The 27,656-nt window shown below is 57.3% G+C and overlaps 1 protein-coding gene across 3 annotated transcripts in view; it reads left to right on the top strand.

Annotated features, from left to right (window-relative positions):
* The window catches only part of PDZD4 (PDZ domain containing 4), a 30,360-nt gene extending 2,940 nt beyond the window's left edge, over positions 1-27,420 (top strand). The window contains exons 2-8 of one of the 3 annotated variants that reach the window (XM_041740325.1): positions 20,861-21,114; positions 22,078-22,168; positions 22,676-22,774; positions 23,700-23,762; positions 24,260-24,361; positions 24,668-24,778; positions 24,888-27,420. In XM_041740325.1, the coding sequence (XP_041596259.1) occupies positions 20,861-21,114; positions 22,078-22,168; positions 22,676-22,774; positions 23,700-23,762; positions 24,260-24,361; positions 24,668-24,778; positions 24,888-26,414 (2,247 nt within the window). In that variant the 3' untranslated portion in view covers positions 26,415-27,420. The remainder of the gene's footprint in view (positions 1-20,860; positions 21,115-22,077; positions 22,169-22,675; positions 22,775-23,699; positions 23,763-24,259; positions 24,362-24,667; positions 24,779-24,887) is intronic. The other 2 variants (XM_041740326.1, XM_041740327.1) reach the window with 2 other exon arrangements.
* Positions 27,421-27,656: the final 236 nt, after the last annotated feature.

Here is a 27,656-nt window from a genome sequence, read left to right as displayed (position 1 = left end):
CCAGCCTTGGGTTCCACGCCCTTTTCTCCTCAGGGCTCCCAGGCACAAAACAACCTACAGCTTTATTGAGCTAAAATTCGCACACCCCGGTAAAGTGTGCAGTCAGTGGTTTTTAATAGATTCAGAGACTTTTGCAGCCATCACCACTGTCTCATTCCAGAACATTCTCATTACCTTAAAAAGAAACCCCGCCTTTAGCACTCCCATACCCATTTCTCCCAACACCTCCCAGCCCCTGGCAACCACTCATCTACTTTCTATGGATTTACCTGTTCCAGACCTTTCATCTTAATGAACTGTATGAACCATACAATATATGATTTTTATGTGTGGCTTCTTTCTTTTATCATGTTTTTTAAAATGTTTTTGTAAAGTAATCTCTACACCCAACGAGGGGCTCAAACCCACAACCTGAGATCAAGAGTCAGATGCTTTTCCAACTGAGCCAGCCAGGCTCCCCCTAAAATTTCTTTTTATTGCTGGATAATACTCCATTGTGTGACTATAGCACACAGTATCCATTCACCTGTTGGTGGACACGGGGTTTGCTTCCACCTTTTGACTATTGTGAATAATGCTGCTGTGAACATGAGTGTACAAATATCTGTTTGAGTCCCTGCTTTTATTTATTTTTTAAAAGATTTTTTAAAAGTAATCTCTATACCCAACGTGGGGCTCAGCCCCACAACCCTGAGATCAAGAGCAGTACACTTCACCGACTGAGCCAGCCAGGCACCCCGAGTCCCTGCTTTTAATTCTTTTGGGTATATAGCCTGAAATGGAATTGCTGGATCGTAGGGTAAATTCTGTTTCATTTTTTGAGAACCTGCCGAAACCTTTCCCACAGGGGCTAAGCTACTTCACACTCCTACCGGGAATGTCACAGGGTTCCACTTTCCCCATATCCCCCCAATGCACATTTTTGATTAGAGCCATCCTACTGTGCGTGAGGTGGTATCATTGTGGTTTTTTTTTTCATTGTGGTTTTGATTTGCAGTTCCTGATGCCTAAGTGATGCTGAGTATTTTTTCATGCACCATTGGCCATTTGTTTATCTTTTCTGGAGAAATGCCTATCTTTATGCCAGTACCCCTCTGCTTTTACTGTGGATTTGTAAGTAAATTTTATTTTTAGGATCTTTAAAAAGATTTATTTATCTATTTGAGAGACAGAGAGAGAGAATGAGAGCATGAGCAGGAGGAGGGGCAGAGGGAGAAGGAGAGAATCTCAAGCAGCCTCCATGCTGGGTGAGGAGCCTGATGCAGGGCTCCACCTCATGACCCTGAGCTCACCACCTGAGCACAAACCAAGAGTCAGATGCTTTAACCAACTGAGCCACCCACGTGCCCCAGTAAGTAAATTTTAAAATCAAGTGTGAGTCTTCCAATTTTGTATTCTTCAAGATTGTTCTGGTTATTCTGGGTCCCTTAAGTTTCTATATGAATTTTCGGGTCAGCTTGCCAGTTTCTCAAAAAAAGCCAGCTGCAATTTTGTAGGAATTGAATTCAATCTGTAGATCGATTTAGGTAGAGTATTACCCATGAACATGGAATGTCTTTCCAAATGGGTCTTCAATTTCTTTAAACGAGGTTTTGTACTTTTGTTACATTTATTCCTTTTTTATTTTTATTTTTTAATTTATTTTTATAAAGATTTTTCTTTTTTTAAAGATTTTATTTATGTATTCATGAGAGACACAGAGAGTAGAGAGAAAGAGAGAGACACAGGCAGAGGGAGAAGCAGGCTCCATGCGGGGAGCCCGACGTGGGACTCCATCCCGGGACCCCAGGATCATGCCCTGGGCTGAAGGCGGCGCTAAACCGCTGAGCCACCTGGGCTGCTCACACTTATTCCTTTTTTAAAAAAATATTTTATTTATTCATCAGAGACACACAGAGAGAAGCAGAGACACAGGCAGAGGGAGAAAGAGGCTCCATGCAGGGAGCTCGACTTGGGACTCGAGTATCATTGCCCTGAGCCAAAGGCAGGCGCTCAACCACTGAGCCACCCAGGCGTCCCTGTTACATTTATTCCTGAGTATTTTATTTTTTATGATGCTATTGTGAGTGGAATTGTTTTCTTTTTTTTTTAAGATCTTATTTATTTATTTATTTATTTATTTATTTATTTATTTATTTATTCATTTATTCATGAGAGACACAGAGAGAGAGAGAGAGGCAGAGACACAGGCAGAGGGAGAAGCGGGCTCCTCGCACGGAGCCCGATGCAGAACTCGATCCCAGGACCCTGGGATCACACCTTGAGCCGAAGGTAGATGCTCAACCACTGAGCCACCCAGACACCCCTCTTTTTAAAAAAATTTTTAAAGGATTTTTTATTTATTTATTCATGAGAGACACACACACACAGAGGCAGAGACACAGGCAGAGGGAGAAGCAGGCCCCACGCAGGGAGCCTGACGTGGGACTTGATCCTGGGACTCCAGGACTATACCTTGGGCCGAAAGTGGTGCTAAACTGCTGAGCCACCCAGGCTGCCCCCTTAAATTATTTTTAAAGATTTTTTTTTTGAAGTTCATTTATTTAAGCAATCTCTTCACCCACCATGGGCTCAAACACATGATCCTGGTATCAAGAGCCGCATGCTCTTCTGAGCCAGGATTTTTCTTTTTAAGATTTGTTTCTTTGGGATCCCTGGGTGGCGCAGCGGTTTAGCGCCTGCCTTTGGCCCAGGGCGCGATCCTGGAGACCCGGGATCGAATCCCACGTCGGCCTCCCGGTGCATGGAGCCTGCTTCTCCCTCTGCCTGTGTCTCTGCCTCTCTCTCTCTCTCTGTGACTATCATAAATAAATAAAAATTAAAAAAAAAATTAAAAAAAAAATAAGATTTGTTTCTTTATTTGGGGAGGGCACAAAGGGAAAGGGAGAGAAACAGAGTCCTTGCTGAGTATGGAGCCCAAAGTGGGGCTCGATCCCAGGACCCTGAGATCGTGACCTGAGCTGAAACCAAGAGTCGGATGCTTACCTGACTGAGCCACCCAGTCGCCCTGGGAATTGGTTCAGCTTCCTTTCATCTTGCTCATTGGCACTGTGTAGAAGCGCAGTTGATTTTTATATATTGATCCTGTGTGCTGCAGCCTTACTCACCTCGCTTATTAGCTCTGATTGCTTCTTAGTGGATTCTTCAGGATCTTCTGTATGTGGGATTATGTCATGGGCAAATAGAGACCGTTTTACGTCTGCCTTTCCAATCCGGATGCCTTTTATTTCTTGCTCTTGCCTATTTGCTCGGGCTAAAATTTCCAGTACAGTGTTGAATAGAAGTGGTGAGAGCAGACATCCTTCCCTTGCTCCTGATCTAAGAGCGGAAGCCTCCAGTCTTTCACCGGTGAGTTGGAAGTTGGCTGTAGATTTCTCATAGATGCTCTTTATCAAGTCAAGGAAGACCCTTTTTTTATGTTTTATTTTATTTTATTTTTTAAGATTTTATTTATTTATTCATGAGAGACACAGAGAGAGAGGCAGAGACACAGGCAGAGGGAGAAGCAGGCTCCGTGCAGGGAGCCCGACACGGGACTGGATCCCAGGACCCCGGCATCATGCCCTGAGCCAAGGGCAGACGCTCAACTGCTGAGCCACCCGGGCACTCCAAGGAAGACCCTCGTATTCCTAGTTTGAGTGTTTTTATGATATGCAGGGTTGTTAGACTTCGTCAGGTTTCTGGGTGGCTGTTGAGGCGCCCGCTGGTTTGGGCCCCTTATCCTGGTGAGCCGGCCTCCCGCAGGCGCCCTGCGCGGCTTGTCAGAGCTCCAGCTCCACTGGCATCGTGTCAGTCATGTCCTCCACCGGCTTTAGCCAGGCACAGGTGCCAGGCTGGGGGCGGGGGCGGCAGTGGGGCGACGCACTGACAAGCTTGCAAAAGGTAGAAAGATCCAGGGTGGGGGGCCGTCTTGCAAATTGAGTTAGGGAGAGGAAGGAACGGGCTTACGGAGGGTGGAAGGTGGGGAGGAAGGGGCGTCAGCACCAAGGCACCCAGTGCCTTCGGAGAGCCCTTCCCGGTGCCCTTGCTCGCCGGCATCCTTTCCTGGGGTCCCTCAACCCCTTTGTTGTGGATCTAGTGTCGCCCCACTCTGTTGGGCTTCTCTCTGCTTCTTCGTCTTTGCCCTGCCACCCTAGTCTTCTAGATCTTGGTCCCCCTCTCTGACATCGTCACGTGCTTGCTCGCAGACCTGGTGCACAGGAGACCTATGTGACAAAGGCAACTAACTGGCCTCCGGCCCACTCCACCTGTTCCCAACAAGGTCCGGCCAGGCCTGTCCTCTTGTTTCAGCCTTGAGGCCGAGTGAGTCAGGACCACCATTGTCTCCTGTCTGTCTTCATCCAGAGAGGCCACACGACAGCCCCCCAGGTCTTCTTTCCTGCAGCTCCTGCCGGCTGAGCCCCACTGTGGCAGCCAGCATTCTGTGCCCTGAGGAGCCACAGACCCCTCCTTCCCTGGGGCCTTTTTATAATGGGAGAGACTGGCCAGGAACAAAGTGGCAACAGCTGGGGAGAGCAGGGCCCAGTGTGCTGCGAGAGCAGGGTGGGGGGCTGCGGGCCCACACTTGTCCCCTCTCTCCATCTTCCTCTGTCCTCCATGGAAGCCCCCCCACATGCTCCCTGCCCCCCGAGTGGGGGCTTCCTGTGAGCAGGGGTTGGTTCTGTCATTGTGCCTTGCTGCTGAGTGCCCTGCCTGTCCTGAAGTGGGCCCTCTGGAAATAATCGTGCCGTGGTGAATGGGCCCTGAATTCCAATAGCTATCATCTGCACGGGGTCACCACGTTTTTCCATTGTCTCAGAATTTTAAGATGCCCTTCCTTCCTTACCTCAGTTCCAAGTACTGGCTGAGGCATCAGTAGAAAATTCTAGAAAATGCAAACTAATGCATGCGATGGAAAGCAGATCAGCATTTGCAGGGATGGGCCGGAGGCAGTGATGACAAAGGGGGCATGAGGATCCTCGAGGACGATGGAAATGGTCACTGTCCTGATGGTGATGATGGTTGCACAGACATATTTACAAAACCTTAAAGTGTTTGCTCTAAATATGTTCATTTGATCATGTGGCAATTACACCTCAGTAAAGCTTTAACAACGAGAGAAATACGTGTAACACGCACATCAAAGGAAAAACACATCAGAGCACTTAGCCCAGCATGGGGGACTTAGTAGGGTTGGGTGGGTCTTTCTTTCTTTCTTTCTTTCTTTCTTTCTTTCTTTCTTTCTTTCTTTCTTTCTTTCTTTCTTCTTTCTTTCAAGATTTTATTTATTTATTCATGAGAGACACACAGAGAGAGGCAGAGACACAGGCAGAGGGGAAGCAGGCTCCCTGCGGGGAGCCAGGTGGGGGACTTGATCCCAGGATCCTGAAAGCAGATGCTCAACCCCTGAGCCACCCAGGCGCCCCTGGGTGGGTCTTCCCTTGCTTGTACTTCGGGGTCCCCACAGGGGAAGACAGTGCCACGTGGGAATAAAGAGTGCCTGCCCCCCAGGGTCGCTGCTGGGGGAAATCAGCAAACTTTGCTCCTGGCACTTGGTCCCCTGGGTTCTCATTTGGCTAGAGGGTGGAGTTGCTGCCATTTGGTGGGTGGCCAAGGCGTGGCGGTGGATGGAGACAGCCTCACTCACGGACTGGACACACTTAATGTCCAGTGACGGAAGACCAGTATGATTCCGAGGGTTTCTGTAACGTGAAAGGGGAGAAAACACCCAGGAAGGAGAGCCCTGAGTTGCAAAGGAATGTCAGGCCTCAGACTAGTTAGGAGCCAGAGGGGGAAAGACTGAGGAGCTGGGGCAGCCTGCCTCTTGCTTGGCTTGCTTTGAGCGGTGGGGACGAAGGGCACCTCACAGAGACTCTCATCCTGATGACTCCTAGACTCGCTGGGCTCATGCCCTCGGGCCAGTCGGGTTAGCCCAGAGGTGGGCGGGTGATGTTTTACACCCCGAGGTGGATGTTTTTTTAAAAAAGATTTTATTTATTTATTTGAGAGACACAGAGAGAGAGTGAACCCAAGCAAGGGAAGCAGCAGAAGGAGGAGAAGCAGGCTCCCCGCTGAGCAGGGAGCCCGATGCGGGGCTCAATCCCAGGACCCCGAGATCACGACCTAAGCCAAAGGCAGACCTTTCACCGACTGAGCCCCCCAGGCGCCCCCCTTCTACCCTGAAGGTTGATTTTGATGATGATCTTAGGAATTGCTTCGCTTTTTCACACAGGCCCTCTGGGGTGCCATTCCTTGTCAGCCACTTCCAGGCAGGACATCAGGCCTGCCCTCACCTAGAAAGGCAGGGGGACCAGGGCACTTGGACCAGATTTCAGCAGACCCTGGGTGGGCAGCACCATCCACTCAGCAGCTTTGGGGAGGGAAGGGTTGAGAGGGAAGGAGAAACCCTTTGAATCACTTGTCTGGTGTCTGAACCCCATTCAGGTATGTGTGTGTCCTTCCTGGTTCGTTGAGGGGGTGCTCTGGGCCAGCGCACCTCCACCCTAAGGCCCTTGTTAAACTGCAGAGTTGGGGCAGGTCCAGGGCCTGAGAGTCTGAGTTTCTCACAAGCTCCCAGGCGGTGTCCATACTGCTGGTCCTTGGACCCCCCGCACCAGGGGCAAGGACGTCAGGAGGGATCTTGGGATGAAGAAGTGCAGCCCTGAATCACATCAACATCACCTAGGAAGTGAGTTTCCTACAAATAAGAAGCAAGGTATCACCTGGGACCTACCGATTCGATTTCCAGGGGTCATTGCACCAGTAAGGTCCCAAGGGACAAAGTGTGTTCCAGCTAAGCAAAGCTCCTTTCCCGCCACCCCCGCCCTCACCGACATGCAGACAGCTCACCTGGGTACCCGGACCAGCATACCACTCCCAGACTACTTAAAAAGGCTTTGGAGATGAAGCCCTCCCATGCTTCCTTTTATTTCTCCTGCCCCTGGGCAAGAAGGGGTGGGCACAGTTCTGGGGTTGGATGCGTAGTTTGTCCAGGCAGCCACCGCTCGGGCCAAGCCATTGGCTGGGCCAGTGTAGTGATGATGGAATAGACTGTGGTGGCCCTGCTACAATTCTTACAAATTAAGGCATTTTGTAGCCACCGATGCAATTCATTTAGGCAAGGATCATCGTGGGATGGTAAAACCATTACATAGAGGTTGTTAGGGAACAAGATAGTCGCAGGGTCTCAAGGTGTTACCCCAGGTGTCTTGTAAATTAGGAAGGCAGAAGGAGAGACCTGGCAGCCATGACTTGGACTATGTGACCAAACCAAATCAAGGTCCCCAGCAGTGGGATGGCCTGATCCCGGTGTCTCCTGATGTTGTTCGTGGGGAGGGGGTAGGACCCAGCAATTTGTTAAAGCACTTGAGCTAAATCTAATGAGGGCAGATCCAGACTTGGGCATTCTGCAAGGCAGGTGCCCTGGACTCTGCCAAGAGGTCAGTGCCATGAAAGTCAAAGAAAAAAAAAGTGGGTTGTTCTAGAGGATAGTAGAGACCTAGCAAGCACGTGTGATGTGTGTGGTCCTCGATTGCATCCTGGGTGCAGAAAGAAAAACAAGCTGTAAGGGCCTTACTGGTACATTTTTGGAGGGGTAGGGGGGGCTGATGATGGCATCAGTGCTGAGTCCACGAGCATGTCAGGGTGGTGTGGTTTGCCCCCGAATGGGAGCCCTGGTGTTGGCATCTTGCTTCCAACGTGTGTGTAGAAAGGAGAGAACAGGTGAGAGCATGCGCCCTCCGGGGGAGATCTGCCTGAAGGGCATGCAGGTATCCCCTGTCCCATGTTGCAAGGGCCCTGTGCGTTGACCCTTTCCAGAATCCAGGGTGGGCAAAATAGGAGCGACGACCGTGCTGGGCCATTGTAAAGGGCTGCAGGGAGCCGGCCCTTGGCTGCGGCTTCCCTTCTCTGCTTTCTCTGCCCCTATGGGTGTGGGGGCTCCCTGACACTTGGCTGAGCCCGGGCAGCCGGACAGAGGTACGTCCAAGGTGTCCCTTGGACACGCCCGTCAGCAGAGCTGAGAGCCGTGGATCAGGACCTGGGCGCCAGGGCAGAGGGCAACTTCCAGTTTCGGTTGTGTCCTCGGTGTGTTTGTCCGTCCGCAGAGTGGGGTTAGGACGGTTGTGCTGTGGCAGCCGTGGGCCCCACTAGACGGTTTTTTTTTTTTAAAGATTTTATTTACTTATTCATGGGAGACACAGAGAGAGAGATCGAGAGAGGCAGAGACCCAGGCAGAGGGAGGAGCAGGCTCCACACAGGGATCCCGACGCGGGACTCGATCCCAGGACCCCAGGATCCCGTCCTGGGCCGAAGGCGGCGCTAAACCGCCAAGCCACCCGGGGATCCCCCACTAGACGTTTGTGGAGTTGACCCCCTCGTGGCCGCGTGGGCTCGAGCGAAGGGGCCTTCCGCGGGCGTCCGTGGGGCGCAGGCCCCGCCCGGACGGCCAGGGCTCTCTTCTCAGCCCCTTGCTCCCGCCTCTCCGGAGCCCCCACCCGCTGCAACCGCCTCCGCGGGTCGGAGGGTGGGCGAGGACTGGCGCCCACGGCCCGCCCTGCCCACGCTGCCGCCACCGCCACCGCCGTCGCCTTTGTCTGCGGCTCCGGGCCGGGAGGGGGCGGGGCGAGCGCGCCGGGGCTCCGCCCTCCGCCACCCGGGGTGCCGCCGCCTCGCGGGGGAGGGGGGAGGCGGGAGGAGGGGGCGCCACCGGGCCGCGCCACCGGGCCGCGCCTCCGCCTCACCCCCGCCCGAGATCGCGGCCCGCCGCGGGCTCCCGGCGATGCCGCTGTGTCCCCCACCCTGCCGCGGGGGTTCTCCTCCGCCCCCGCGCCCGCTGCCAGCGCCGCCCACGGGCTCCGTGCCGGCCTCGGTGCCTGCCCAGCCTCTCCCGGTAGAGCCCCAAGGCGGCGTTGTCCCCCGCCGCCGTGACCGTGCTCTGCGGAAGCTCCCGAAGGCGAAGGCCGCGTCTATGCGGGCCGAACCGCACTCCCCGCCCAGCCCCCCCCGGGCCCTGTGCCCGGGTCCACCCCCGAACAGATGCCCACGCGTGCTGGCTGCCGCGCCCCCGTCCATCCCCGCGATGCTCTGTCTCGTTCAGCCCTTCTCCCCAGCATCTCTCTGCCTGAGAAACTCTGGGTCTCGCTCTCCTGCGACTCAGTCGGCGGCCTCGTGGGCTCCGTGGGCCTCTTCGGGGACATTCCATCCCCCATTATCTCCTCCATCTCACGATTTTATTTACATTTTTTTTTATATTAATGTAAACCCTAGGCCCAGCGTGGGGCTCGAACCTACCACCCTGACATCAAGGTTCGCGTGCTCTACCCGCACACACGGCCAGGCGCCTGGTCTCCTGCTTGCCTGCGTGCTTGCTTATTTTTTAATTACTTATTTTGGGACTCTGGGGTGGCTCGGTGGTTGAGCGTCTGCCTTTGGCCCAGATCATGATCCCAGGGTCCTAGGATCGAGTCCCACCTTGGGCTCCCCACGTCCTCCCTCTGCCTGTGTCTCTGCCTCTGTGTGTGTCTCTCTCATGAATACATAAGTTAAATCTTAAAGAAAAATAAGATTATTTATCTCGGAGAGAGAGAGATAGGGGCAGAGGAAGACGGAGAGAGAAACCCAAACAGATTCTGTGCTGAGTGCACAGCCCATCTCAGAGCTGGTTCCTCCGACCCTGAGATCAGACCTGACGCGAAACCAGTAGTAGTGTCTCAACCTCCTGCACCACCCAGGCACCCCGCTACCCCCCAATCTCATGCTTTACAATCAATAACAATCCCTAGTGGAATTCGGTGACAATGGTCACATGACAGGTGATTTGGTGGCGTGTGTTTGGGACACATTTAAGTGCAGTGGTGCATTGGAGGTGTTTGTTTTGGGAACTTCAAATTGGAAGGAAAAAAATTCCATTAATAAAGCATGCCCAAGGCCCATGTTTACCCCAACCCCTGCCTCGTCCCCACTGACCCGGACCTTGGTGATCTCTGTGGATCGGCACGGCAGCCCTATATTTTTATTGAGGGGGAAAAGTATATGACATTAGATTTACCATTAGTGACATGTGCGTTCTCAGTGCTGTGCAACCATCACCACTATTTCCAGAACATGTTCATTACCCCGACAAGGGAACCTGACAGCCATTAAGTAGGCATTCCCCATCCTCCCTACCCCCAACCCCTGACAACCACCCCTCTGCTTTCTTTCCCTGTGCATTTGCTTGTTCTGGAATCATACAGTACGTGGCCTTCTGGGCCTGCCTTTCACTTGGCTACACTGTCTTCACGCATGTTCTTAGCATGTGTCGGGCCTCCGTCCCCGTCCCTTTATGCGGTGGAATGATCCACCTTGTGGATGTTACCACATTGCGTCTCTCCATCTGTTGGTGGACACTGACGTGCCTTCCAAACTGGGGTGTGATGGATAGTGCTGCCACGAACTGGTGTGTGCACGGTTTTGTGTGGATGCCCGTTTTCAATTCCTGCGGCATTGCTGGGTCTTGCGGGACCTCTAGGCTTTTCCGTACCCACTGCCACCTCTTGCACCTGCACAAGCACATCAGCACTTCTCTTCCACTTGGTCACCCCAGCCGTTCCTAGTGTGTGTGGGCGTCTCACCGTGGTGTTCACGTGCGCTTTCCTGATGGTGAGTGATGTCGGGCGTCCGCTCTGTGCTCGTCAGGCATCCTTCCTCCCTCCCTAGTCCTTGTCCCTGGCCCAGCAGCAGGTCCTGGCGGTCCCCATCTCCGCTGCCACCTCCATCCCGGGCCAGGCCACCATGATCTCTGGTCCGGTCCACGGGTTGCCTGCTGCTCTTTCCTCTGCCTCCTCTTGGTCCCCTCCTCCACGTTCTTCATAGAGGCCGGGGTGAAGGCCGGCCTCTTCCGTGTGTGCACATTCTTCCCCAGTGGGCACCAAGGGCTCAGCGCTGGCTGGAATGTTCTTCAGAGTCCCTACCGTGGCGGGCTCCTTGTCATCACTCAGGTCTTAGGTCAAGTATCCCCTGGGAGTCCCCACTTTCGCATTTTCCACCACGTAACCCAGGGCTCTAATGCGATCCGAAACGGCTCGTGACTTGTCTGGGTCCCGCTCCTGGCACTAGCCTCCCCGAGCACAAGGATCACGTCTGTCTTTTTTTTTTTTTTAAAGATTTTATGTATTTATTCATGAGAGACAGAGAGAGGGGCAGAGACACAGGCAGAGGGAGATGCAGGCTCCCTGTGGGGAACCCGATGCGGGACTTGATCCCAGGACCCCGGGGTCACGACCTGAGCCGGAGGCAGCCGCCCAACCGCCCAGCCACCCGGGTGCCCACGTCTGTCTTACTTATGGCTGTTCTTCCCGTTTTTCCAGCACTCAGCTGGAGAAGGCAGTGGGCCTGCCATGTTCAGGAGCCTGTGCCTTCTGCCTTCCAGTGGTTCCCCACTGACCGGGGACACAGAGGGTCACCTGTGCACCCACCGCCCACATCACCTCTTCTGCTGGGCTCTCTGCCAACCCGGTTTCTGAAATGCAGCTTTGCCCCCTCCCCCTTGCACCTTCCGACCAGGCTTGGAGGAGTCTGCCTCTCAGCTTCCAGAAGGGTGCCCTGGGGCAGAGGGAGCCCTCCCTGAGCGGGCTCATCCTCCACTGTCCCCCTGCATCCTGGGGAAGCCACATGGAGACCAGACACGTTTGTCCCAGGAGTCCCTTGTCTTCAGCTCGCTGGGAACAAGAGAGACCAGTGGGCAGTGGCCCGGTCGCCCAGGTCCATCCCTACTACAGCCTCTGACACCCCATCTCACCTTCCTTGCTCACCCCCAACACCTCTGATTGCTAGAAAGTTCTTCCCGCTCCTATTACAACTTCCTCTCCACCTTGCTTTAGAGCCTGGGTTGAGGTAGGTCCCTGCCCTAGCTTGTGTCTTGTCTCCTCAGCCCACTACCAGATTGGCTTGTCTGTTCGCTGGTGGGGAGGGGTCCCACCTCTGCGACCTGGCTTGCATTGAGGGGCCGGGGTGGGCACGGGCTCCTTCTGAAGGCAGGCCTGGGCATGTCCGCTCTGCCTCCCTGCCTCATTGGCTGGTGCTTATGGGGTCAGTGCTCCCCCGACCCTAGGGATCTCCTGTCCCCTGCTCACACGCTGGGGCCTACACCTTGATCACACACAGAAGGCCTTCTGGAGGGCAGCCTGGGTGGCTCAGCGGTTTAGCGCCACCTTCGGCCCAGGATGTGATCCTGGAGACCCCGGATCGAGTCCCACGCTGGGCTCCCTGCATGGAGCCTGCTTCTCCCTGTGCCTGGGTCCCTGCACCTCTCTCTCCCTTTCTCTGTGTGTCTCTCATGAATAAATAAAATCTTTTTTTAAAAAGAAGGCCTTCTGGAAATCCCACCTCCCACGGAGCAGTAGGAGGCAGGTAGAGGAGCTACGCTGGGGGCGGGAGGGTGTCAGCTCCTCCGCATCCCCCGGGCCTGAGACCCATGGAGGCTACACGGTCGGGCCCTTCTTCCGTCTCCCAGAGCCAGTCTCCCAGTGGCTCCGGGGATGGGCGTGGGGCCCGCGTGGCCACCTCCTCTAGGGATGGGTGACTGCGATTTGTTCCCCCTCAACTGGAGCCCCCAGCCCGAGCTTCCCGGGGCCTCCTTCACTCCCTCTGGGACTCCAGCTCCTTTTTTGGGGACACCCAGGCGGGAAGTGGAAAGCAGTAGAGGGAGACAGCAGTGCCTCCTCAGATCGGGTGTGGATGTGGAGTGTGATGTGACTTCATTAGCGCTGCTCCCCTTTCATGGGCACCCAAGGGGCCTGAGCCCCGAGGCTACAGTCCCAGCCTGGGCTGCCCTGCAGCCAGGAGCACAAAGCAGTCGCCTGCCACAGAGTCTTGGGAAACTGAGAGCAACTCAGAATATATCATGGGCTAGATTGCTGTTGTGTGTTTTCTCTCTGATTACAAAAGCAGTGTTCGTTGGAGAAAATATGCTAGGGAAGAAAGAAAAGAAAAGTCTTTAAGGAAAGTGTTGTGTGGTGCTGAATGCACACGCGCATACCAATGAATGTATATGTGTAACGTCCACATCCATCCGTGAAAAAGACTTTCAAAAGCCTGTGAGCTCCGTGCACCCTCCAAACTAGCACATCTGTGGCAGCACGATGTCCCAGCTGCCTCCCTCGCTCCACACCTCTGCCCGAGCCAGGCTGCCTCCCACTCGCCCAGCTCCATGCTCGCAAAATTGGGATCACACTGGTCTAAGCAGGTCTTTGTGCTTAAATTTTATTGTGAGAATTTTCCAGCAATGGTCTTTTTTTTTTTTCTGTTCATAAACGCCTTTTTCCCCTCAAAAGTATAGCCGTGTTATGTAAAGTTTGGAAAGAAAGGGGGGGAAAATCTCAGATTTCCCTCACACAATGTTTTTATATGTTTCCCAGGCTTTTTCCATAAACATTTTATATGGTAATCATCCTAGTGCAAATGTGTCTTTTTATATCTTTTTTTTAAATATTTATTTATTTATTCATAGACACAGAGAGAGAGAGAGAGGCAGAGACACAGGCAGAGGGAGAAGCAGGCTCCATGCAGGGAGCCCGATGCGGGACTCTATCCCGGGTCCCCAGGATCACACCATAGGCTGCAGGCGGCGCCAAACTGCTGCACCACCGGGGCTGCCCAATATATCTTTTTTTTAAAAAAGATTTATTTACTGGGGCGCCTGAGTGGCACAGTCAGTTAAGTGCTGGACTCGGTTTTGGCTCAGGTCAGGATCTCAGTTCCACTCATGAGATTGAGCACCTTGTGCTCCGTGCTCAGCACAAAGTCTGCTTGAGATCCTCTCCCTCTATACCTCCAGCTTGTGCTCTCTTTCTGTCTGAAAAATCAAAAAAATCTTTTAAAAAAAGATAATTATTTTAAAGATCATAATTTTATTTTATTTTTTAAAAAGATTTTATTTATTTATTTATTCATGAGAGAGAGAGAGAGAGAGAGAGAGAGGCAGAGACACAGGCAGAGGGAGAAGCAGGCTCCATGCAGGGAGCCTGACGCGGGACTAAATCCCGGGTCTCCAGGATCAGGCCCTGGGCTGAAGGCGGCACTAAACCGCTGAGCCACCCGGGCTGCCCAAAGATCATAATTTTAAAGGATTATTCGAGAGGGGTGGAGCAGAGGGAGAGGGAGAGAGTCTCAGGCAGACTCTGTGCTGCGCACGGAGCATGACCCTGAGATCCTGACCTGAGCTGAAACCAGGAGTCTGACAATTGAGTATGCCGCTCAGGTGCCCCGTTCTGTCTTTTTTGAGAAACAGGATTGTTACTGGAAGATTCTGTGGTAGGTCAGCTGTACATTTTAATGAGGTAGACACTTAATGCTTAAGATGGTTGTAAGTTTGTTGGCATTTAAAATAATGCTGATACGTCACTGAGTTAAATGCAGAATGAGCATAGGGCCCGGCAGTTCCCCTCCTAGGTATACATCCCAAAGATTTGCAAACAGTCTCAAAAACTTGCACACAAATGTTCATAGCAGCCTTCTTCACAGTGGGCAAAAAGTGGAAACAACCCAATGTCTATTGACGGATGAATGGATAAACCAAATGTAGTCCATCCATATAAGGGGATATTATGGAATACAATGGGATGTTATTCAGCCATAAAAGCCATGAAGCACTAATTCTACAATATGGATGAACCTAGAAAATGTGTCAAAGAACGATGCCAAACACATCATACTACATGTTGCACGATTCCATTTATATCTGGACAGAAGAGAGAGTGGTGGGGGCGGGGGTAACGTGGAGAGAATGGGTAGAGGTCACTGGGGGACGAAAATGTCCCACGAGACAGAGGTGATGGCTGAGAACAGTGTGAAGGAGCTGAATACCACTTTCAGGATGGTCAAATGGCAAATGTTACGTCTGGTGTATTTTACCACAACAAAAAAAGCTGCTCTGAACATCCTTGTAATTCACGTAATAGTATTATTAATTAGGATCTCTTGCTTAGAGCAAGTTTATTGGATCCAGGGGGATATGGTGAACATTTGCAAGATCCTTAATCATTACTGACAAATTCCTCCAGAAAGCTTGCCACTTTACAGTGCGTCAGACTGAGACCGAGACCGTGTGACTGGGTGGCAGGGTTAGCCAGGATGAGGGATGCTTAGTGCCCAGGGGCCTGGTGGTGGCCAGTGCCCTTGGGACCTGCGGAGACTGGGCTTGCAAGGCGCTTCCGTGCCTGCGGGCCCAGGGCAGCGAGTGCCCTCCCCGTGTGTATGCGGGGACCAGGCCATCCGCCAGGGGAGTGGGAGGGCCACCTGGGCCCCATTTGAGCAAAGGGGGCCTCTAGGGCTTGGATCCCCTCTCCCCGCAGTGGAAGTGAAGCGACCTCCAGCTCCGCTGGCCTCCGGTTAGAGCTGTGGGTGTCAGGTCAACCCGCTTGGGCGCATCTGGGCAGAGAACTGGATCCCTGCCTGGAGAGCCCCTGAGTGGAGAGCACGAGGCCTGTGAGGCGAGGCGGTGCTTGAGGGTTTGTTTGCCCTGCGAGCACGCTGTGAAGCAGCAGGACCGGCGGCCACAAGCTGGCTCCAGCTAAGGCGAAGGATAATAACGCCTGGCACCTGGCGCGGCTAGCAGCGCCTGCCGCGGGGTGCTCGAGGACACGAGAGTCCTCGGGAACTGGGGCGGGCGCGGATGTGGGACGTTCAAGTGGCCTTCAGGCGTATGTGGAGTGTTGAAAGAGGAAGTGGATTTCTTCTGGATTGCTTCAGAGGAGGGAGGTTTGGGCAACATCTAATAATGAGGGATTCTGACAAGGGGCTCGGCCTGCAAGTATTGCTCTCTGGGAACTGGAGATGACCTTCCCCATGTGATGCTGATTCTGGATTCCTTCCGGCTATCAGAAGGTGCCCTGAGGGCGCCTGGGTGGCTCAGCCGGGGAGGCATCGGACTCTTGGTTTCAGCTCGGGCCGTGATCTCAGGGGTCATCCGATCGAGGCCTGCGTCTGGCTCTCGGGAGTCTGCGTGGAGATTCTCCCTCTGCCCTTCCCCGCACTCGATCCTCTCTCTCTCTCTCTCTCTCTCTCTCATATAAATGGATACATCTTTAAAAACGTTTTTTTAATTAAAAAAATTTAAAAGGCGCCCTGGCTTCCCCTCCTGGCTGAGGATGAGGATGTGCTGTCTGCCCTCAGGCCCTTGCTGGGACTTTGAGCTCCGCTGGGCCTTCTCGGGCCTTCTCGGGTGGGAAGGTGAATGAGTCCCGCGCTTGGCCTCCTTGGCAGCCTGACGGGGTCAAGTCTCAGGGCTGTGGAGCCCTGCCCACATGCTGGGACTACCCGGGTCCCCTCTGTGCTCCGCTTTCTCCCCGGGTGGCCGTTGGCTCTTTTGTGACTCCCTCGACATATGCCCAGGAATGGGTACACCTGGCACCTGTCCTCGCGTGGCTGTAGGTGACAGGAGGGGGGGCAGGAAGTGATGAGCAGCTACTGAGGGAGGAAAGAAGGATGCGTGAGGGAGGGGACAAAAGAGAGCGGATGATCTAGGCCACCAGCTGAAGCGGGAGGTGGCAGGGGAAGGAGGGGGAGAGGAGACCCTCTCCAAGGAGAAGAGGTTCAACACAGGGTCAGAGACCCGCCCCTATTACCACCCACACAAGCTACCCAGCCCCAGGCCCCCACCCCCATGCACAAAGGCCACCCTGACACATCACCCTACCCCCACGTCTGTGCTCACCCCCCCATCCCGCCAGCCCACATGCTCACGCCTTCCGCCCTCACCCCTCCCACATACCCCCAACCCCTGGGCCCCGAGAAGGCGCCCCGCCTCTCCCCTCGCCACCAGGGCTGGGCCGGTTCCTCCACCTCCGCCCTCCGCTTCCTGTGCTCCCACCGCGATGCACCTGTGCAGCCCACTCCCCGCAGCGCCGGGCAGAGCGGCCCGTTCGCGAGTGGGCCAGGGCTACACTTAGCACCCCCAGGCCGTGCTCCCGCGGATCCGGCCACGCAGGCTGCCAGGGCACCCCCTTCCTCTCCAAGAGCTGTGCAGCGGGCCTCCCTGGCCCCGGCTGCCCCTCCAGGTGCAACTGTGGTGAAACACTTTTTATCCTTTAAAGATTTTATTTATGTATTCATGAGAGACCCACGGAGAGAGGCAGGGACACAGGCAGAGGGAGAAGTGGGCTCCCTGCGGGGCTCGATCCCGGGTCCCCGGATCATGCCCTGAGCCGAAGGCACACGCTCAACCGCTGGGCCCCCCCAAAACACTTCTCAAGTCCAGAAAAAGTATCACATCATCTTGGCATCGGGCGCGTACAGGTGCCCACCTCAGTTCTGGCCTGTGGGCCTCAGGCATTTTTCCCTTAAAAAGGTGGATTTGGAGCCGCCTGTGCAGACTCATCCCTGACCCCATTCCTTTCCCTTCCCTCGCTTTGTCATTCTGATGCCTGTTTTTTCCTGTTCCTGCCATTGAGCGAGCGGGGAGGGCTTCCGGATACCCCAGGTGGGAACAGGGCCCAGGTGGGAACAGGGCCCGACTTAGGATCCCTCTGTGGATGGTGGGCCCTTGGGCTGTTTCCAGGGCTGGTGTCGCGGTGCTGCTGCTCACAGCCCAGCTCCCTCTTCTGTGACCGCTGGTTCTCCTACCGTATTGGTTGTATTTTCTTACTGTTTGGTTGGAATTCTTCAGAGAATATTCCGGATAATCCTTTATCAGTTCTATGCCTTGTACGCATCTTCTCCTCGCCTGTCTTACCTTTTCACTGTGTTTATGTCCTTTGTTCAGAAGTTTGACCTTTTAACATAGTCAAATTTATGTCTTTTCCATTCTTCCTTGCCCACTGTTCGTCTTAAGAATTGCTTCTCTGTTCCAACATCAGTGACATTGTTCTCTCACCTCCAAGGTAGGCAGTTTTGCTTTGTCCATTTAGGACTTTGCTCCATTTCGGATTGTTTGTCGGGGTCTTGGAGTGGTGGCGGTAGAGGAGGGAGGTGGTGAGCAGGAGTGGGTCTTGGCAGGACGAGGGCAGGGCTTCCGAGGAAGACGTGTTAGCAGAACGCTGGGTTGATACTGTGTGCCTGGCCCCTGGACCCCGGCTGCTTTGCTCATCACCCCACACTTCCCCACCGTGCCGGTAGCGCTCATTGGCTCTGGCAGGGGCTCACTTCCAACTTGTCACGGCCTGTCTCTGCCCCACTTATCTTCATTAGCTTGGGAGCACCCCCTGACTGAGGAAGAGGAGCTGAAGGAGCACATGGGTCAAGGGAAAGGCTGCCGGGCGTCCCGGGTGTCCCGGGCATCACCGTGATGACCCCATCCTCCTCTTCAGGTCCCAGCCCACCCTGCATCCCCCCCCCCCACTGTCTGGGCCCAGTTTCCATAGCAACGCGGCTGCAGGAGAGCCAACAGATGCCAGGGAGAAAGACATTCCTGCGTTTCTCACTGTCACCTGAGCCTCCCCTTGCACACTTGTGGCTCTGCTCCAGGACTTTCGGGGAGACACCTAGCCCTTGGAGATCTCGAGGACAGCCCAGCCCTTCTGCGTTTTAGGGAAGCCCTTGAGTTAAGGGCAGTGGGGAGCTGGTGAATGTCCGAGACAAAAAGCCCTGGTCTGGAGCAGTTGCTGATTTCCGTGGTGGAAATAAATACTCCCATTGTGGCCACCAGCATGGTGTCCCTCAGCACGGAAAGAAATGCACGGGCACACGCCATCGTACAGTATCTCCTGTCTCCAGACACACGAGGCGTAAGTCACCCTAACGGTGCCAACAGGAGAGTGGAGTAAAATAATTAGAAAGCCATGGGCTTGGAGTACTTACTGCCTTTGTTTTTAATATAATTCATGCCGTTGGAAGATTATTCCATCAAATGTTGGTAACGGCTGCGCTGAACAGCTGGCTCGCAGATTTCCTGACGCTTCACAGCCAGCTCTGCTAGGGTCTTCGAGGCCATTGCTCACGTTCCCTCTCTCTACAGCCTTGCCCCCGGCGCCCTGCCCACAGCTTTCCAGATTTCTCCTGTGTCCCCCGCGCCGCCTCCCCGGCGGGACCGAGCTCCTGCGTCTCCCCCGACCACACGGTCACACTTAACCTTTACTTGGAAACTAATACCTTCTTGGCTGATTTTTCTTTTCTTCCTTATGGCTTTCTGTATTTTTCAAAGATTCAACAATGAACCTGTGTTTCTTTTATAATCAGACCACATTGGTTAAAAAAAAAAATCTTTTCTGACCAGGGAAAGTTTGTAGGGAGGGGAGCCATCGATACCGAGATTTTCTTCTACAAAGACATAATCAAGTAGCAGATATTTGGGTTCCATGCCTCAGAGGAGCCATTGGTTGGCCAGGGGGTCGTGGGACTCTTAAGACGGCCATCTCCCCGGAATGACATCCAGGGCTGGTCTGTTGAGTGGTGGCCAGGAGAGCCGAGTTGGATCAGGCATCTCCATGTAGAACTCCCGTCCCCCTGAGACCCCCGGGGACAGAGGTGGCGCTGTGGGAATTCGGAGACTGGGACGACCCGGCCACTGTGCCCAAGTGCGGCGCTTCTCCCCTCATCCTGCGGAAGGTCTGTCCACGGGCAGGTGATGGGTAGAGGTGCCGGGTCCACGGGCCCTGCATCCTCTGTGCTGACTGGTGAGGACTCCGCTTCCACCTGCAAGCAAGCCTCCCTCTCTCCCTTCCCCTGATGCGAGCCAGGTGCCCCCCACTCAGGGAGCCTTTCCTACCCGCCCCCTAGGTGGGGTGTGGCCGGCCCTCTGCTTCCTTAGGGGCCTCCCAAAGGTCCGGTTCCGTGGTTACCCACTGGGCGTAGCCATTTGGAGTATCCCCTGGTGGGTGTCCTGCCCAGGCCCAGAACAGCCCTTCCACGAGCTGCTGAGTGAACCAGGAGACCCTGCCGTGCCCCCTCCTGCAGGACCCGCTTCCTGATTCCCACCTCCCACCCCTCACCGGTCTCCTGGCACATGCCCTAAATTCTGGCTGTGTTTGTTTGGTCCTAAGTCTACTGGCGTCCGCACCAACGAGCCCCTCGAGGTCGCACTCACCCGACAGTGACCATCCCAGGGCCCGGTGCATATAGGCTGCTGCAGAAATCAGTGTCCGGACTGGGGCCAGCCTTATGTCCCCAGTTCCCTTGAGGGCGCATCTTGCTCCACCCAGCTGGGCCCGGAAAGCACTGCACCCTCCACCCCCCACCCATTGTGGTCCTGCTCTTCCCGGGAGGCTTCACCAGGCCTGCCTTCTGCCCAGCTCTGACCACTACGCAGCCTGGTCCGGCTCATGACCTTGACTCACTGCCTTCGTTTTTGCTAAACTTCGCTTTCCTCATCTGCACAGTGGGTTCTTGGGGTTAGGATTCAGGGGAGAGACGCACGTCGGGTGCCCAAGAAATGGTGGCGGTCTTATGAGGGTCACTTCCTCGGCCCCTCCCTCAGGTCGCCTTGCCATGTCAGGACGCTCTGTGCGTGTCCCCCTTCTCTTCAGCGATTCTGTTGTTGCCTTGAGGACAGAGGTCCTGTCCTTTGTGTCTGTGTACTTTTTCCAACCCTCCCGCCTGAACCCATTTATTGACTGACTCCCATTGGGAGAGGAATCAAGATCTTCTCCAGCCCTGACGGCAGATGAGCACAGCTGGTGCGCAGTCGCTGCCGAGGGCCACTCTCCGTGGATCTTCTAGACCCTAGCTCTGGCCTCAGTGCTGCTTGAACGACGAGCTGGTCCCGGAGCGAGGAGGATGGGAGCGTGGCTGGCTCCCGAGGGAGGAGAGCTGGAGGATGTTCTAGGGTGGGGGCCGAGCCCCCAGACCCGGTGCATAGTCACGGGGGCACCCTGATCCCCAGACAGCCCTGTGTAGGGGCAGGGCTCAGGAGTGGGGCTCACCGGGGTGCGGGTGGGCGGGTTCTCACGGGGGCGTGTCTCTGCCACAGGTGAACGGGAAGGAGCTCTCCAAGCTGTCTCAGGAGCAAACCCTGGAGGCCCTGCGCTCCTCCAAGGAGCCTCTGGTGATCCAGGTGCTGAGACGCAGCCCCCGCCTCCGGGGGGACAGCTCATGCCATGACCTGCAGCTGGTGGACAGTGGCACCCAAACCGACATCACCTTTGAGCATCTCATGGCGCTGGGCAAGCTGCGCCCGCCCACCCCGCCCATGGCCATCCTGGAGCCGTACGTCCTGTCTGAGCTGTGAGTCGCCCTCAGGAGGGCCCCGGGCCCTGCCTCCAGAGAGGGCACGCCACCCAGAGGCTCCGTTGCCGCAGCTCTGGGCGTGGCGGGGAAACCCCGAGCGGCAGGCTCCTTGGCCTCCAGAGCTTGACCGTGGCATCCCAGGGCTCCGAAATCTCTAGGCCCTCTGCAGCCTCCGGCTGGACAGCAGCTAAAGGGCCCGGGGAGGCTGCCACACAGGCTCCCTAGGGCATCTGCCCCCCAGGGCCGGGGGAGGAGCATCCCGGGACCTGGCTTCTGGAAGGTCGCGGGCCTCCGCTCCTCCTCCTCCATCCTCTCTCCTCCTCTGCCGTCCATCGTCTTCTGCCTCTCAAGCATCCTTCCTTGAATCTTCTCACATCCTTGTCTGTCCCATCTCTCCCCCCGCTCTGAACTTCCTCCATCTCTTCGGCTTCCTTGGCCCACTCGGAAGAAGGGCCTCTCATCCACGCCTGGTGGCTCATTCTGCTAATCTAAACCCCGTGCTGCAGGGCGGTGGTCCCGGGATCCCCTCCTCCGCAGAGAGTGAGGCCCCTGGCCGCCGGCAGCCACGCTTAGTCGTGGGGCAAGGAGGGCTGCCCCGGAGGTAGCGTGGGTCCTCCTCTACTCCCCAGCAGTCCTCTGAGGCCTGGATAACTCCTGGGGGCGTTGCATGAGTGGGGCCAGTGCCGGGCGGGAGGGGCACCTGCACTTCGGAGAGCTCGGTACCCTGCCGGCCGGGCTGGGCGACAGGGCGGGATGGGGTGGGAGAGCTAGGCATGCCTGTGTCCTCCGTGCAGCCCCCTGCACACCCCCGTTCAAGAAGCATTCCTGGTCTTTGCATGGATGCATGTAGCTCAGACGGAGGGGCTCCACGCTGAGCTCACTGGGACCGGCCAGCCCGGGAGCCGGGGCTAGGGCATTAGAGGAGCAGATGGCTGGCCTGACCCCCCTTCTCCTGGGCAGCCCCCCCATCAGCCATGAGTATTATGACCCGGCGGAGTTCATGGAGGGCGGCCCGCAGGAGGCAGACCGTATGGACGAGCTGGAGTATGAGGTGAGCCGGGCGGCCAGGCCAGGCCAGGGCCCCCCGCCAGCTTCAGGAGCCAGCCCCCCGCTGGCTGGCTGTAGCCCAGCCCGGGCCTGGCTCCCGCTGTCCCCAGGCGGCCGAGTCCCGTGGCCCTTGCCCATGCGCAGCTGGTTACTCAGGCTCACGGGCCGCACTGGGTCGAGCCGGGCCGCGTCGGGGAGGGCGTGGGTGAGGTCCTTAGTCAGTCTGTGTTGGTGAGTCTGTGTCCCACGCATGTCTGTGTCCTGTGTGTCCCGTGTGTCTCGTGTGAGTCTCGGGTGTGTCCCGGGCGTGTCCTGGTAGGGGAGACCACGGCACACGTGCGCCGCTTGGGATGGTAAGAGACCCTCCGAGCCGGAGGCTGCGACCTGGGCTCTGGTGACGCGCTGCTGGGGTCGGAGCCGGGCCGTGGCTGCCGCCCCTGTAGCGTGCCTCCTTGCTCACGTGTTTTGGGGCCTTTCTTCCTTTGCTTCTCTCCCCCACTCCCTGTGGCAGGAGGTGGAGCTGTACAAGACCAGCCACCGGGACAAGCTAGGCCTCATGGTCTGCTACCGTACGGATGATGAGGAGGACCTGGGCATCTATGTTGGAGAGGTAGGAAGGTGGGGTGCGGGACTGGGGTCTTCTGGGAGGCGGGGGAGCTCGGTGCCTCCTCCTCGTGTGTGAGGACACCCAGGCTGGACTTTGACAGCGTTCGTCTGTCTGGCACCTGCAGTGGGGGCGGGAGGGCACCGTGGTGGCAGGTGCTGAGGCGGGGTCTGGCACACGGAGAGTCCCCACACCGTCTCATCCCTGTGGCCTCTCCATGCCACCCAGGGCTCTGCGGCTGCCCGTAAAGGCCCGGCTGCCCGGGGTGGGGCCTGCTCAGCATGGCACAGGGCAGCTAATGGCTTCAGTGCGTGTTCATCCAGGAGACTTGTGCCCAGGCTAGGACAGTGAGCAAGGCTGAGGTCCTGGCCAGGCTTCGTTGTCCCTCCCACGTTCTGCAGCCAGCCCCTCCTGGGACTTGCAGTGGTTGTGCTTCCCCACTTGTCTGTGGTGGACACACATGTCCACAGGAGGGTGGGTGGCTCGCCAGCCAACCCCCAAACTCTGGCCAAGTCAACCTCTGTATGAATATCTTAATAGCCATCAAGCCCCAGGACTGGTATGCGTGTGTGCATGTGTGTGTGTGTGTGTGTGTGTGTGTGTGTCCCTATCCATCCAGCTTCCTCCATTTACCCAGCCTCTGAAAGGGAAAAAAATGGTTTTTCATGCAGAAGAGTATATGAATGCCAGTGGGGGGTGTGGGCATGGGCCTGGGGGTGATAAGCAGGGGCTGGGGAGAGGTGATTAGCCCAAGATCCACCGTTTTGTCCCCTGCCTCATGGAGTTCGGAACCTTCTGGTCTGAGCTGAAGAGGGAGCAAGCAAGGAGACCTTAGCTTGCTTCGGGAACCCCCAAGGCGAGGTTGCCCCCTGTCACCAGAAGGGAACCTGAGTGAGGGGTGCCAGGTCCCCATGATGCATCTGCCTTGCAGGTGAACCCCAACAGCATTGCAGCCAAAGACGGCCGGATCCGTGAGGGAGACCGTATCATCCAGGTGAGTGGGGTGTGCAGGCCTGACCGTGGTCCCCACTGCTCCGGCTGCCCAGCGACCTCTCGGTAGCCAGTCCAGCTCTCTCCTGCTGAGAGCCTCCTCCGATGGCCAGGCGTCCTGCCGTGCCTGAAACCAGGGCTGGGTCTCCTCTCTCTCCTGTACAACTGCCCCGGGTGTCTCCCACGTGTCGTCAGACCTGCTGGCGTCAAGGGCCTGTGCTGCGGTGGCACCTGGCCAGCCTCTCCCTCCATCCCCCAGATGTGAGCATGTGTCCCACTATACACTGTTCCTGGGGCACATGTGCCAGACAGGAGCACAGGCCAGGCTCTCGTCTCCCTGGGCACTTCCACTTGGTTTCCGTACTGTCAGAGCTCAAGAACCCTTCCTAGCCCAGGGTGCTCTGCTTGCAGCTCCCTACGAAGGGGTCCTTGCGGTTCAGCCGGGGCCCACCCCAGAGCCGGTGCCGGCATTCTCTTTGATTGTCCCTCGGCTTGTCACAGATAAATGGTGTGGACGTCCAGAACCGGGAAGAGGCGGTGGCCATTCTGAGCCAGGAGGAGAACACCAACATCTCCCTGCTGGTGGCCCGGCCTGAGAGCCAGGTGTGTGTGTGTGCCCGGCAGGATGTTCTGGGACCCCTGACAGCGGGCTTTCTGTGGGAGCTGCTGATCTGTGACCAGGGCACAGACATGCCAACAACCTGGCACTGGTGGAGGGTGGGTAGGGTCTTTGGGGCTCATTTCCCCTTCCGGCCTCTGATGGCCGAGTGTGCTGGGACCACCCTCTCTCTTGGGTCATTCAACTTGATCGAGACCGGGAGGCCGGGTATGGGACCTCGAGGCCCACTGGTGGGTGGTATCCGGGGAGGTCCTTAAAGCCGTGGGGACAGCACAGCCCTGTCTCTGCAGCTGGCAAAGCGGTGGAAGGACAGTGACCGGGATGACTTTCTGGATGACTTTGGCTCCGAGCATGAGGGGGACCTGCGTGCACGGAAGCTGAAATCGCCCCCTGCCCAGCAGGTGAGGAAGGAGGCCGGGTGGGTGGCAGGGAGGGTGAGCTGGAGGCCCTTCCCATCCCGACCCCTGCCCGCGGGACCCACACTGAGCGCGGCTCGTCTCTCTGCCCCAGCTTGGCAACGAAGAGGAGAAAGGGGTCCCCGATGCGGGCCCGGGCCTGAGCAACAGCCAGGAGCTGGACAGTGGGGTGGGCCGCACGGACGAGAGCACCCGCACGGAGGAGAGCTCCGAGCACGACCTGCTGGGCGACGAGCCCGCCAGCGCGGCCAACACGCCCGGGGCCCTGCGCAAGAGCCGCGACCTCCACTTCAGCATGGACTCCCTGCTGGCCGAGGGGGCCGGCCTGGGGGGCGGCGACATCCCGGGCCTCACCGACGAGGAGTACGAGCGCTACCGCGAGCTGCTGGAGATCAAGGGCCACCTGGAGAACGGCAACCAGCTGGGCCTGCTCTTCCCCCGCGCGTCGGCGGGCAACGGCGCCCTGGACGTGAACCGCAACGAGAGCCTGGGCCACGAGATGGCCATGCTGGAGGAGGAGCTGCGGCACCTGGAGTTCAAGTGCAGGAACATCCTGCGGGCGCAGAAGATGCAGCAGCTGCGGGAGCGCTGCATGAAGGCCTGGCTGCTGGAGGAGGAGAGTCTCTACGACCTGGGGGCCGGCGAGCCCAAGAAGCACGAGCTGTCCGACATCTCCGAGCTGCCTGAGAAGTCGGACAAGGACAGCACCAGCGCCTACAACACGGGGGAGAGCTGCCGCAGCACCCCGCTGCTCGCGGAGCCCCTGCCTGAGAGCCCCCTGCGGCGGGCCGCCGCCGCCACCGGCAACTCCAACCTGAACCGGCCCCCCTCGGGCCCCGCCGCGGCCGCCCACCCCAAGGCCGCCGCCGCCCCGCAGGGGAGCCCCGCCAAGTTCCGCTCCCTGTCGCGCGAGCCCGAGGTGGGCCGGAGAGCGCACCCGGAGGAGCGCGTCCGCCGAAGCCCCAAGACAGGCGCCACCCTGGAGCGCGTGGGCCCCGAAGGCAGCCCCTACCTGGCCCGGCGCCACCGCGGCCAGGGCCAGGAGGCCGAGCACTACCACAGCTGCGTGCAGCTGGCCCCGCCGCGCGGCCTGGAGGAGCTGGGCCACGGCCCCCTGGGTCTGGCGGGCGGCCCCCGGGTGGGCGGGGCCGCGGCGGCCACCGAGGCGCCCCGCATGGAGTGGAAGGTCAAGGTGCGCAGCGACGGGACCCGCTACGTGGCCAAGCGGCCGGTGCGCGATCGCCTCCTCAAGGCCCGGGCCCTGAAGATCCGGGAGGAGCGCAGCGGCATGACCACGGATGACGATGCGGTGAGCGAGATGAAGATGGGCCGCTACTGGAGCAAGGAGGAGCGCAAGCAGCACCTGATCCGCGCCCGGGAGCAGCGGAAGCGGCGCGAGTTCATGATGCAGAGCCGGCTGGAGTGCCTGCGGGAGCAGCAGAACGGCGACAGCAAGGCCGAGCTCAACATCATCGCCTTGAGCCACCGCAAAACCATGAAGAAGCGGAACAAGAAGATCCTGGACAACTGGATCACCATCCAGGAGATGCTGGCGCACGGCACTCGCTCCGCCGACGGCAAGCGGGTCTACAACCCTCTGCTCTCCGTCACCACTGTGTGAGCCCCTCCCGACACCCCGGCCCCCACCCTCCCTTAGAATCTAGTGTGTGTCTGCGTGTGTGTGCACAGGACTGTTACCAGACAGCGGCCCCCGAGGAGAAGGGACACTTCTCTCCATCGGCCACTTCCTGCTCCCCAAGTGCAGCCACCACGTTGACACCTGGCACGGGGTGGGGGGAGGGGGGCAGACGTGTGACAGGCACCCCTCCAGCTCTGTGCGGGCCGTGTGCGCGCACACACGCCCCACCCCACCCCCGACCCCCAGAGCTCTCAGCGTGGGTACTTGGGGACAGGAATGTCGGACTGGAAAGGAGAGGCGGAGGGGACTGTCCTAAGCACAAGAGAAGGCCTGGCTTCCAAGCTGAGCACAGCCTCGCCCCCTGCCGGGAGCCTTGGTTATTTGTTAGACAAAGGCAACCCTGAGTTTTGTGGTTTTTCTCCCTTTCTGTGCTTGCCAATTGTTGTTTTTCTGTTTCGTGGACCTGCTCTAGGGGCTGGCAGCTCCTTCAGGCAGCCTGACAAAAAAGTGGAACCCCCGGTGATGGCTGGGAAGGAGGTGGGTGGGGGGAAGGAAGAGAGGGAGGGCTGGGCTGGGGCAGGGGGAGGGAAGGGTTGGGGAAGAAGGGGACAATGGGAAGCAGCTTTCTTGGTGGTCTCCACTCTGAGGCGTGGGGACGGGGAGCCTCTGTGTGGCTCGGGAGGCCCACCCTGGGGGCCACTTCCTTCCCCGATGACCGAGGGAGAGCCAAGACGGAAGCAGCAGTGGAAGACCTTGGTGGCAAGACCCACGCCGAGCTGAGGGAGAGGCCTGGACCCGAGAGAGACGGGCCCGGCCAGCTGGGCTGACTGGGGAGAAGATGCTCTGCACCCCACTCTGCAAGCGTGGACCAGGCCCAGCCCCCAGGGCCCCTGCGGCTCCGAGAGCCTCAGACTGGAGGCAGACAGGCTGCCCACCCCTGCCCCCCATCGGCATTGAGAGAATAAAGCAAGCTGCCTTTTTGAGGTGACTCCTGGCGTCTGTGTTCATTCTCACCGGGCGGGTTTGGCGGGGGTGGGGGGGCCGGGGTGGGCAAGGCGCGCCTCTGTGCTTCCCCTGTCCTCGAGGGACGGCAAGGCCTTCTGAAGTACCCGGAGCACAAGCCAGTCCACCCAAATGATGTTAGAAGTGTGCCGTGGTCACACGGGTGACCCCGAGGCAGGCCTCCGCCCCGCGAGGCCAACCCTGGTGTAGTGGAGCCTTGAG

Source organism: Vulpes lagopus, chromosome X, assembly GCF_018345385.1.
Source record: "Vulpes lagopus strain Blue_001 chromosome X, ASM1834538v1, whole genome shotgun sequence".
NCBI lineage: Eukaryota > Metazoa > Chordata > Mammalia > Carnivora > Canidae > Vulpes > Vulpes lagopus.
Note: the sequence above shows the minus strand (reverse complement) of the source record. Positions and strands in the feature narration are given on the sequence as shown.